This window comes from Sus scrofa, chromosome 10 (genome assembly GCF_054392235.1).
Source record: "Sus scrofa isolate SSC_HxYL_T2T_F1_AM1 chromosome 10, Sscrofa_HxYL_maternal_Yorkshire_Landrace_v2.0, whole genome shotgun sequence".
NCBI classification, from domain to species: Eukaryota; Metazoa; Chordata; class Mammalia; order Artiodactyla; family Suidae; genus Sus; species Sus scrofa.
In genome coordinates this window covers 13,971,423-13,983,696 of record NC_139392.1, presented here as the reverse complement: position 1 = coordinate 13,983,696, position 12,274 = coordinate 13,971,423, and the positions used below count along the sequence as shown (strand labels likewise).

At 40.1% G+C, this 12,274-nt stretch overlaps 2 protein-coding genes across 5 annotated transcripts in view; one reads left to right on the top strand and one right to left on the bottom strand.

The window, feature by feature from the left end:
• The window catches only part of DISP1 (dispatched RND transporter family member 1), a 1,033,384-nt gene that overhangs the window by 247,789 nt on the left and 773,321 nt on the right, over positions 1 to 12,274 (bottom strand). The gene's annotated exons all lie outside the window — the stretch shown is intronic.
• The window catches only part of AIDA (axin interactor, dorsalization associated), a 36,079-nt gene that overhangs the window by 3,429 nt on the left and 20,376 nt on the right, over positions 1 to 12,274 (top strand). For all 4 annotated transcript variants that reach the window (XR_014817373.1, XR_014817374.1, XM_013980033.2 and 1 more), the window contains exon 2: positions 3,736 to 3,805. Coding sequence is in view for 2 of the 4 variants with exons in the window: in XM_013980033.2 (XP_013835487.1) it covers positions 3,736 to 3,805 (70 nt within the window). In the remaining 2 variants the exon portion in view is untranslated. The remainder of the gene's footprint in view (positions 1 to 3,735; positions 3,806 to 12,274) is intronic.

The following is a 12,274-nucleotide window of genomic DNA, read 5'->3' as shown; positions in this document are numbered from 1 at the left end:
CAGCCTCACTCTGCCTTATATCAGTGCTTCTCAAAGCGTCGTCCCAGGTCTTTGCTGATCTGAAAATTGTTACTCTGGAAGAAGATAAGAAATTGGGCTTTAAGATTTGGAAATTCTATAGCAATATGACACCTTCACAGTAGTTTTTATTGTATTTTATAAAAGTATTAGGCTGGAACAGATTGGAGGAAAAAAACTAGTCCTTCACTCTAGATAGTTTGAGAAGCCCTGGTTTCTGTCGTGGGTTGCTGTGGGGTTTCTGTGAGGCCCTTGTTTATGTGCTTTAAATATATTTAAAATTCCCCCTTGGGAATAGTCCTGTACTACCTGTAGGCACCGTTGTAAGCTGAGCTTATTCTCTAGGGAAGAATATTTAATAGCTTTCTCACCATTACTAATAGCATGTGGATTTTCCCTCCGTGGACAGATTGCTGTCTCTTTGTCTCAGGTGCAGCAATTTATGGGTTTAGAAAATTCATTTTTTCTCCTGCCTAGTTTAAAAGAAGTTTTAAAAGATAACTGAAGGTGTAATTTCTATGCAATGAAATTCACCCATTTACGTGTACAATTCAATGAATTTTTAGTAAATCTACCACATTGTGCAACCATCACCACAATCAGTTTTAGGGCATTTCCGTCGCCCCTAAAAGATCTCTCATTCCCATTTGCAGTCATTCCATATTCCCCCTCCGGCCCCAGGTAGCCATTCGTTTATATTCTGTCTCTGAAGCTCCTTCCTGGACATGTAAGTTGAATCATGTGATGTGTGATCTTTTGTATGTGACTCCTTTCGTGTGGCACAGTGTCCTTGAGGTTCACCCATGTGGCCCATTATCAGGCCTTGGTTCCTTGTTGTTGCTGCGTAGCCGCACACCGTATGTGTACTTCGCCTGCTGTGTGCCATTCACTGCTTGATGGGCTGTTTCTGCAGTTTGAAAGCGTCACCGTTAACGCTGCTATGAACATTCATGTGTAAGTCTTTGTGCCACATATATTTTCATTCTTAGGTAGATACCCGGGAGTGGAATTGCTGGCTCATGTGGTAAATTTATGTGTCATTTTAGAAGAGAAACTGCCAAATGGTTGTCCAGACGGGGTGTACCATAATGCAGTGTTTCCACAGCAATATGTGAGCGCTGCTGTTTTTCTCCATCCTGGCGGCAGTGGTTTCTGTGTGTCTCTGATTGCAGCCATACCTCTCTGTGCCTTTCCAGCTGATGCTGGCGAGCGCCTCTTCTTGTTGATTTTCCTTCTGAATCTTGTTTGTAAAATTGCTCCTCAAACTTCTCCCCCATTTTAAAATTGTCTTTTCCCTGTTGAGTTATAGGGGTTCATTGTATATTCTGGACATAGGTCCTTTATCAGGTAAGATACATGGTATGCACATAATTTTCAGTCTGTTGCATAATTTTTAAAACAGGATTCTCTTTGCATTTAGCATCCTTGTCCACTGCCTGTTGGCATTTGAGCAGGAGCGTAGAGCGATATATATATATACCCTTTCTTCTGATGGTGGTGCGGCCTAGCTTAATGTCACTATTGGCATATTGCGTGGAGAACCATTGGGATAAGCTGGGCCACACTGCAGCTTCCCTGAGTTCAGGGATGTGTCGCTGACCCTGTAAGTGCCGACTGTGATTCCTAAAGAGACCTCTCTGTAGAGGGTAGGCCACAGCCAGAGTTTGAAAGGACACCACGTGCAGAACAAGGACAACAGCTCTGTTTCGAATTGTGCTCCCGTATAAAATCCACAAAGAGTGGGTCTCTGAATGACATTTTAGGAAAAATATTACGGAGTTTCCAGTTTGTGGGGGAACCTTGACCCACGGTGGCGCTGTGCTGGCCAGCGTTAGGATTTTTCTGTAGGGCTTTCTCGCTTTGTGGTAAAAGGAGGATGCAAACTCTCCACAGACTGGGAAGGGCCATCAGGTACAATGGACTTTACAGCTGATCTTGAAAGACACTCTTGTGGAGGAGAGAAAGACTTCTTGGAAACTTGATGGGAAACCCAGCACACGGCACCCTCTCTACCTCTGCCTCCAATCCCCAGAATTGTGTCGTTTGCGTGGGAATTATAGTTCCAAGTTCTTGTGCCTGTTACAAAAATGTTTCACCAAAAAAAAAAAAAAACAAAAAAAAACAAAAAAACCCTTTCAATCTTTGAGTTTTTACCCCCTGCACATTTTTAAAATTAAGATAAATGTCACATAACATGAAATTTTTCATTGTAAAGTTGTACAATTTGGTGGTTTTTAGTATATTCACAACGTTATGCCACCGTCATCAGTATCTAATTCCGGAATGTATCCATCGCCCCCAGAAGAAACCCTTAACCTGATCCTGGTGCCTTCCTGTTGTCTTCTTTGCGCTGTCCCTGGTCACACCTAATCCGCTTTCTATCTGTGGATCTACCCGTTCCAGATACTTCGTGTAAATGGCGCTATATGTGATCTTTCACATGCGGCTTCTTTCATTTACTGTCGTGTTTTTGAGATTCATCCCCGTCATAGTGTGTATCAGGGTTTCACGCCTCCTTATGGCCGGATGATACCCCATTGAATGGGTACCCCTCGTCGTCTTTATCCATTCCTCTGTGGATGGACACTTTGGGTATTTCTGCTTTTTGGCTGTCACGCATAATGTCGCTGCTGTGAACCTTCATGCACAGTGTTTTTGTGTGTGAACATGTTTCTGTTCTCTTGGGTACATACCGAGGGTTTTGAAATTGCTGGGTTACAAGATAACTCTAGGTTTAATTTTTGGAAGAACTGCCGAACTCTTTTCCATGGAGACTGTACCATTTTACATTCCTACCATTAATGTATAAGGTCCAACAGCCACATCCTTGCCAACACGCTGTTTTTTCCTCTCTCTTTTTAAAAATTAGACCCACCCTTCTGCATGTTAAGTGGTATCTCATTGTGATTTTTATCTGTATGTCCCTAATGCCTAATGATAAGATATTCATGTACTTATTGGCCTTTTTTAAATATCTTCTTTGGAGAAACGCCTATTCAGTCAAACCTTTACTCATTTCTAAATTGAGTTAGTTTTCTATTTGTTGTTTAGCTGTTAGAGTCAATCCTTTGGTTTTTTTGCTGCCTCAGAAATAGCTTTGGATCCTTAACGTTGAGCTTAAACTTGTAACACAGATCTGCCCTTGAAAACTCACTCCAGGCCCAGCTGCTAATTTTAAGTATGGTCACAACGGGGCAAACAATGATTTCCATGTCTGATTGGTAGAGGTTGTCTTTGTTTTCCATGAAAAATGTTTTTAAAAGTGTAATTTGATAGAGTGTCATCACTTTGTCATGGCTGTAATTTGAACTAGTCTTATCAGCAAACTGATGATAAACTGATAAAGCATCTCTGGTTGGTGCTTACTGGAGGTGTTGAAGCTGAATCTGTACAACTGCTTATTGGCTTGTTATAGAGGAAACTCACACAGCCTGAAGAAAGTCGGATTAGATATCGTTTGAGATTCTTTCTTTCCAGCTCTATGATTTTGTCTTTACTGCCTGGAGCTGAAATTTGTCCCAGAGAAATATGAAAAGTCTGGCTTATATAAAGAATTGATTTCTAAAGATAATGTAGATTTACACTTTGAAAACAAGAAAGTGTTATTGTACTTCACTGTCTGTTTTTTAAGATTTGAATCGTTTTACCTTGTTGCACATGAGATAGTTTGCTTTCCTTCAATTCTAAAGAAGGTTTTTTTTTTTTCTCTTCTTACAGATTAGCAAGACACCTACAAAAGGAGGCCCAAGCTCAACACAATAATTCTGAATTCACAGAAGAACAAAAGGTACCATAAAATAACCTCTAGATGCATCAGATTCCGTCTGAATGGAAAGGGTTCTGTCTTTTGAGTCCATTAAGCAAATGCAAACAACAAAAACGCTAAGTACAAAGAATGGCACTGATTATGTTTGCCTGACATTAGGTGATGGCTTAGGTACACCTCATGACTGACCAGGTAATGAATTTCTCTCCCAATGAGTTTCTTCATTCAGCCACTTAGGTGGTGTTTAACTTTAGCATCCACAGTCTGGTTGGGGAGGAGGAGGGTCTGGAGACTAGAGTTTGACTAGTAATTACATCCCAGCTCAATACTTACTTAATTTTCTTTTCTTTTTGCTTTTTAGGGCCGCACCTTCAGCATATGGAGGTTCCCAGGTGAGGGGTCTAATAGGAGCTACAGCCACCAGCCTACACCACAGCCACAGCAACACCAGATCTGAGCCGCGTCTGTGACCTACACCACAGCTCATGGCAACACCAGATCCTTAACCTACTGAGCAAGGCCAGGGATCAAACCCTCAACCTCATGGTTCCTAGTCAGATTCCGTTCCGCTGTGCCATGACAGGAACTCCAGTACTCACTTAACTTTCTTACCTCCTTCTCTGCCCCCTCTCAAAACTGACAGACAAAACAGCCACCAGTGAAAAACATTAGTTCAGGGTAAGAATTTGGCATAAGAATCCATTAACAGAATAAACACATACCGTTGCAAAGTGTTTTCCGTGGTGCTCTTTTTCTTTGAATTAAAATTTTAATGTGTCGATTCCCTGTCCTGCTAGAGATTATGAAAAACGGGTTATTGAAGGAAGCTTTACTTTAAAAGAGTGAGAGGAAATGGAAAAAAACAAGTCTCCTTTTCCCCTGGCTCCAGGTATCTAGTGTTAAATTCAATTTTAATCTCATAGGTAATAAATCAATGTCAGTTTTCCTCTCATTTTTTTTTTTTTTTTTTCGTCTTTTAGTCTTTTTGCCTTTTTCCCTGGCATACGGAGGTTCCCAGGCTAGGGGTCGAATCAGAGCTGCAGCTACCGGCCTACACCACAGCTCATGGCAATGCCGGCTCCTTAACCCACTGAGCAAGGCCAGGGATCACAACCTGCAACCTCATGGTTCCTAGTCGGATTCGTTAACCACTGCACCACGACGGGAACTCCAGTTTTCCTCTCATTTTTTTAAGAAAAGACACTGAAAACTCTGGCAACTTAATTTGCTTTTATTCTTTTATCATACAAGGGATAGGAGTGGGAGTGATTCTTTGCACACTTTTTTTTTTTTTTTTTGTCTTTTTGGTATTTCTTTGGGCCGCTCCCGCGGCATATGGAGGTTCCCAGGCTAGGGGTCCAATCGGAGCTGTAGCCAGCCAACACCAGAGCCACAGCAACGCGGAATCCGAGCCGCGTCTGCAACCTACACCACAGCTCATGGCAACGCCGGATCGTTAACCCACTGAGCAAGGGCAGGGACCAAACCTGCAACCTCATGGTTCCTAGTCGGATTCGTTAACCACTGCGCCACGACAGGAACTCCCTCTTTGCACACTTATTAAATAAGCCTAAACAAGTTTGTTTTAGTCCTTAGGCCTGTATTCATTTGATTCTTCTTGATAAGAGTTTGAAAAGGAAAAGCCCCCAAAGATTAGGGTCAGGCATATTTCTTATACAAGTTAGTATATTTGCATTTTTGAAATATTTAGCATAATAGTATACATTTTTCTAATGTATCCTTATTTTGTATTTTAAATAGTACTTTTTAAATTTAAAAGCATATTTTTCTTTTTTCCGTAATAATTGCTAATATCCACAATAGATTCTAACAACTTAGGATTTGAGCCCTGGGAAATAATTACTACAGAGGAAATGTATTCTTGACCTAAGGAAAAGCTTTATTACCTCCCTAAGACTTGTGAAATCTATATAGGAATTGATTAGGAAGTGATCATTTGGTATCACAGAAATGAAAGTTAAAACACCTACATTTTGAAATAGAATCTCAAATATCTGAGTGCGCAGATTAACAGCTAACAAAATGTGCTATAAATATGGAAACAAAATGCAAGCTTGGGAAATTAAGAAGTTTAATGATGGAGTTCCCGTCGTGGCTCAGCTGTTAATGAACCTGATTAGTACCCATGAGGATGTGGATTCGATCCCTGGCCTTGCTCAGTGGGTGAAGGATCCAGCATTGGCTGTGGCTGTGGTGTAGGCCGGCGTAGCCTAGCCTGAGAACCTCCATATGCTGCAGGAGTGGCCCTAAAAAGCAAAGAAAAAAAAAAGTTTAATGACACCCATACTTAATCACCTGTTTGCCTTGAGTTACATATATGTTTTGTCTCCATCATCTATTACTTAGGTAAAAGATCTCTGAGCAGCATGACCTTAGATATAAAGTGATTTGACCTAAAACCTCCTAAAAACTTTTTTACACACGTTATGAAGAAATAAGTTATGTCGTATGATGATACTTAGACTAATGCAAAAAAAAAAATTTAGCTTTTTCTTAACTTTCACTTTCGAAGGCTGGAGCTGGTGGTTGATAATGCTGATTGTGTCGTCTGTCACTTGTAGCCATTCCTTAGTAGGCCCCCGGCGGCTCTTTTTCCAGCTCACACAGATCCTCACCCTCCGCAAGGCCCAGGAGGCAGCAGGACCAGAGGAAGGGGCTTGAGAGCTGCAGTCAGAGCCGTGGTCTTGACTCCTGGCTCTGTCTCCAGGCCTGTTTCCTAATGTGTGAGATGAGGCGTTACCTGATCCTAATGATCCGGAAAGGTATCCCTAACTCTTCCTATGCCGAGGCTTCCAAGGGATCCTGCCCCTCCGCCTTTTCGGGGGTGTTTACTCCTCCTCGTCGTACCTCTCTGGGAGGCACACGCGGCGGCCGGCTGTGACCACAGACCGCGCCTGTGTCTGCCTCTTCCTCGGGCTTGGAGAAGAGCCTCCACATCCCTTGGTACTAAGTTAGGAATGAAGGCACGTCGAACGCATTTTCAACTTTAATTTTCTTTGAAAACACAGGTGAGGAGTTCCCGTTGTGGCTTAACGGAATCGAACCTAATATCCATGAGGACGCAGCTTCGATCCCTGGCCTCACTCAGTGGGTTAAGGATCCGGCATTGCCATGAGCTGTGATGTAGGTCGCAAATGCGGCTCAATCCTGCGTTGCTGTGGCCGTGGTGTAGGCCTGCAGCAGCTCTGATTCAACCCCTAGCCTGGGAGCCTCCATATGCTGAGGGTTCGGCCCTAAAAAGACAAAAAAAAAACAACAGCAACAACAGGTGAAACCTTCACAACAGGCCAAAAAACTCATATTGATGTTCATGCCTTATGCGAATGTCGCATAAGGAAAAAGTTAGACGCTCCAAGTTAATGAGTGATTAGAAAGTAGTGATTTCCCAGACATTATCTGGAGAACATTTCCTCTGAAAAGTTAATAGATGTTATCTGCACAGAGTTTGTGACTTGTTGGGGCTTTTAATATGCTGAAGTATTAGGCTGGATTTTTAAAGAGTTTGGGTGATGGAGTATTTCTTAAATTTGTTTGCTTTTGGAAGTACCGTTCCTCCTCCTTTTATAATATTTTGTTTAATCTGGTATTCTGAAGAACATGGTATGAGAACTTTCGAAACCAACTGTTAGGTCTGCAAAATTAATTGAATGCCAGACCTGGCGCATAAGCCCAAGGAGAAGAAACTCGATGTGTTTTCCTTAAGAGAGGAAAGTGGAGCCTGTGCCTTATATTCTTCTAAGCAAAAGTATTCTTCATGTTTCCTATTTTGAATTATATTGTTTATGCTTTTACTCTTTCAAATGTTTTTGTAGCAGTGCCAAATTTTAGAATTAGGCCAACCATTCCATAGTTTTTGGAACTTTAAAAGAAGATTTTTAGGAGTTCCCGTCGTGGTGCAGTGGTTAACGAATCCGACTAGGAACCATGAGGTTGCGGGTTCGGTCCCTGCCCTTGCTCAGTGGGTTAAGGATCCGGCATTGCCATGAGCTGTGGTGTAGGTTGCAGACGAGGCTCGGATCCTGCGTTGCTGTGGCTCTGGCGTAGGCCGGTGGCTACAGCTCTGATTGGACCCCTAGCCTGGGAACCTCCATATGCCGCAGGTACAGCCCTAAAAAACAGACAAAAAAAGAGTCGGATGTGTTAGGACTCTGAGAAATAGCAAAAAGACAAAAAAATAAAAATAAATAAAAAAATAAAAGAAGATTTTAAAAAACCAACCATATTTCTAAAGTGCTTTCTTTATGAAGCTTTTTCCTGTCAGCTCACAGTAAGATTTCAAAAATATTTGATGAATAAATGCTTTGTTGGGTCTCCAATTATTAATTATATATGATTGTTATTTTATGATAAGAGGACTCTTGTTTTTTTAGAGATAACTTCTGTACATCCTCACAGTATTTTAAATCTGAAGAACAAACGCAGAGCTACTGAGCTCTCTAAACTTTGTTAGTTGGTTGGTAAAACATCTTAAAATGGATTTTCTCTTCCTAATTTCAAAGATTTCTGGTAGAAAATAAGAAAATTTGTAATTCTTATTTGATCCTCCCTGATGATCAGTTGACTGAGCTCTCATTTCATTTCTTAATAGTTTTGTCATTGTAACAACTGGATTTAGTCGCCAAAGAATGGCTGCCAGAAGCTTTCATTCCATTAAATCCCTGCTTTGGGGAGTAGGTTTGCTTCTGTATGTTTCTGGGCAGAGCAGGACCTCCCGTCTCATGATGCTTAGAAAGTTTTTCCCTGATTTGAATCAGATTGAGTGGTAATGAGAATTCCAACACTATGTGCTTGTTTTATATTTTACAGGTTCCTTTCTAACCTGCCTCTTCCTGAGCTAGAAAGTAGATGACTGGCTATTTAAATCTAAAAAATTAAGTCTGGATTGAGACTGTACTGCTTTTGCTATGCGTATTTTTTCAACCTATTACATGTTTGAGCAAAATTACTATAGCTCTTTAGTTGTGTATTTCTATGCCATTGTTTCTTTTAACTGTTCCTTTTGAGTTGCCCATTTCCCTAACAGTGACAAAGTAACATAGTCAGTATTCTGAGAATAATAACATTTTCCATTTCTGTACCAGTTAGGCATAAGCAGTTAATTTGAACGAAGTGCTAATTATTTAAATCCTTCTAAACTTGAACTTACCTCGAGTATTCAGTTTTAATGTGTATGTATTGGTTAATAGTCAGTACATATATTCTAACACAAATGCCTTGGTGCTTCTTAATAATTTTTCTGAACCATTTCTTTCTAAGAAAGGTGAAATAATTACAATAGCAAATACTTGACTTTGACCTCAGTCAATGCTTCGTGTTTTACAAGTCATTGCTATGGCTGAAAATGATAGTGTTTCACTCCTTTTTTAATACTGATGTTGGGTGTGGTCCCTTAAAATAGTTATGAATAATGCCTATTGGTATTTTGCCATAGTTCAGTAGATTCTGTGTAAAAAACTCTTGCTTCTGCTTAACTTGAAGAAATGTTTAAATTTATTTTTTTAATATTTTTTAACTTAGCCTTTTTATTTATTTATTTTTATCATGATTTTTATTTTTCCATTATAGCTGGTTTACAGTGCTCCGTCTTTTCTACTGCACAGCAAGGTGACCCAGTTACACATACATGTATACCTTTTTTCTCACATTATCATGCTCCATTGTAAGTGACTAGACGTAGTTCCCAGTGCTAAACAGCAGGATCTCATTGCTAATTCACTCCAAAGGCAATAGTTTGCATCTGTGAACCCCAAAATCCCAGTCCGTCCCACTTCCTCCCCCTCCCCCTTGGCAACCACAAGTCTGTTGTCCATGATTTTCTTTTCTGTGGAAAGGTTCATTTGTGCCCTATATTAGATTCCATATTTAAGTGATATCATGTGGTATTTGTCTTTCTCTTTCTGACTTCACTCAGGATGAGAGTCTCTGGCTCCATCCATGTTGCTGCAGGTAGCGTTATTTTGTTCTTTTTTATCGCTGAGTAGTAGTGCATTGTGTATATAGACCACATCTTCCTAATCCAGTCATTTGTCGATGGACACCTATGTTGTTTCCACGTCTTGGCTATTGTGAATAGTGCTGCAATGAACATGCGGGTGCATGTGTCTTTTTCAAGGAAACTTTTGTCCGGATGTATGCCCACGAGTGGGATTGCTGGGTCATATGGTAGTTCTATGTATAGTTTTCTAAGGTACCTCCATACTGTTCTCCATAGTGGTTGCACCAATTTACATTCCCACCAACAGTGTAGGTGGGTTTCCTTTTCTCCCCACCCCCTCCAGCATTTGTTATTTGTGAACTTATTTATGACGGCCGTTCTGACTGGTGTGAGGTGGTATCTCATAGGATTTTTGATTTGCATAAGAAATGTTGAGATTTAAAATAGGTTATTAGTGGACTCGTGGTTGTTAAACTACATTGTACCTGAAATATTAAAAACATCACATCAAATGTACTGTACAGAAGGGAAAAGAGCTCACTAATATTTTTAGAGACTTCCTCATTGATAGACCTCCCTTAACACGGACAACCCTTTTTCAAAACCGTTTCTAAAAGGACATAGAAAGTACGGCCAAATGGTATTAAAATAAGTATATCGCTCTGTTGTGTATGTTGCTATGGTATAGAAGACATTGATTTCCAGAGCAAGTTGCTTAACCTGTCTTTAGTGTTTATATCTATAAAATGGTTGTATCTAATTCGTAGGGTTAAAGTCAGGATTAAATGAATTAATATGTGGAAAATCTGTACTAGTTAATTGCTCAATAGGTTTTTAGCCGTTAACTGTTACTATATAATTATTTGTATGTTTAAAATTATTTACTAGTTTTGTCATCTCTGAGTGGTATACTTAAATGACAATGATTTGGGGATATTAGACTTTATGTAGAAAAGATTGTTATTGGTTCCTCTACAACAGCCATTTGAGAGGATAAATAAACCTGAGTACTTTGAATCCTTTTTCAGAAATTACATTAAATGTAATATTTAAATATAAATGTTCAGAATAAAATTTGACAGTTTCTAAACTCATATTAAGCTTAAAATAAATTTTTAAAGATTGTGGACATGGTTAAGCTTGTTCCTTGGCCAAGAGTCCCATCTTTTGCTCAGTTGTGGTTTATTTTGTGGGTTGCTGTCCCAGCTGTCTGTTGTCTGTATGATGATTGCATAGTGCCCACCGGCCTGAGTGCCAGGGGCCAGGACAATACTTGTTACTCCTCTTTGCTCCTCATTTATCTTCCAAAGAACATTGACCAAGGAGAAAACCAGCAAGTCTGATTGACTAAACTGTTGCAGGTCATCAGTATATGTAGAACACACCATTTTTTTTTTTTTTCAGATTATTGTGAAGGCATTGCAAATACATATGCACTTCACTTTTATGCTCTGGATATATTCCTAATACAAAGTTAAGAAATGTCTCTTTAGGACAGATTTAAAAGTCTTGATGGGCGTAATTCAGTGCCTACTTTTGCACGCATTAGTTCCTTTTCATTTCCACGCTAGTCATTCATGTTCCTGTTCTGATTTTGGCATTGGCATTGACCTGGCAGTTCAATGGTAAAAATTACCTGATTGATCTTTCCTTTCGGCTTTTCCCTTCTCTCCTGCACCCCATGGATTCTGTTATCACAACAGTCTTCTGACAGGGCAAATCTGATAGTCAATCTCCTGTCCAAAAACTGTCTGTGTAACTTGTTGCTAAAGTAGTAACAGATTCCTCTGCTAGTCAGAGAAGGTCCCCTTCCAGCGTGGCTGCCCTCCCCCAGCGCACGTCACACTTCAAACCTATGTCCCTCCGCTTCAGTTTGGGACTTTGGATAACTGAACCATGACAGTTTTCCAGGTTCTTTAGTTTTAGAAATCCCCCCAGTCATTGGGGCTTGACCCCTAATTCTGATTCTTACTGGTTTTTCCAGAACATATTACCTCTTACTTTGCTGAAGCCTATAGACCAAGTGCCTCTGCATTTTATTTCAGTGACTCTCTGTGTGTCTTGTATAATAGCAGCATGAGCTTATTAAAGGCAGGGATTATGCCCTGTGATTTATATCCATTTTATAGCTCATATCTGACGAGAATGTGCCATTTTTCAGAAGTATTGATTTTGCTTACTATTGCTGATGTATTTAATTGAACAAGTCAGGACTGGACTGAATACTAGCATTGCATTACCTTTCAATATTTTTGTTTTTAAATCTTGTAGTGAATATCAGACTTTACGAAGAAGGAGGAAGGGCAAAGCTTGGGAGGGAAGATGTTTGAAGTCCTCTTCACTGACCTTTAAATCATATCTAAAGCTATCATGAAAGCAAACTTGATTTAAAACTGGTTGTGGCACCGTGGTTGAGCATATATGTATATATATGTATATAGGTACACACTCATCTTCTCTGCCTGATCCCAGCCCTTTGCCTCCTGTTTCTTGTGTCCTAAGTCTGCAAGATGCTAAAGAGAAATAAAATTCCA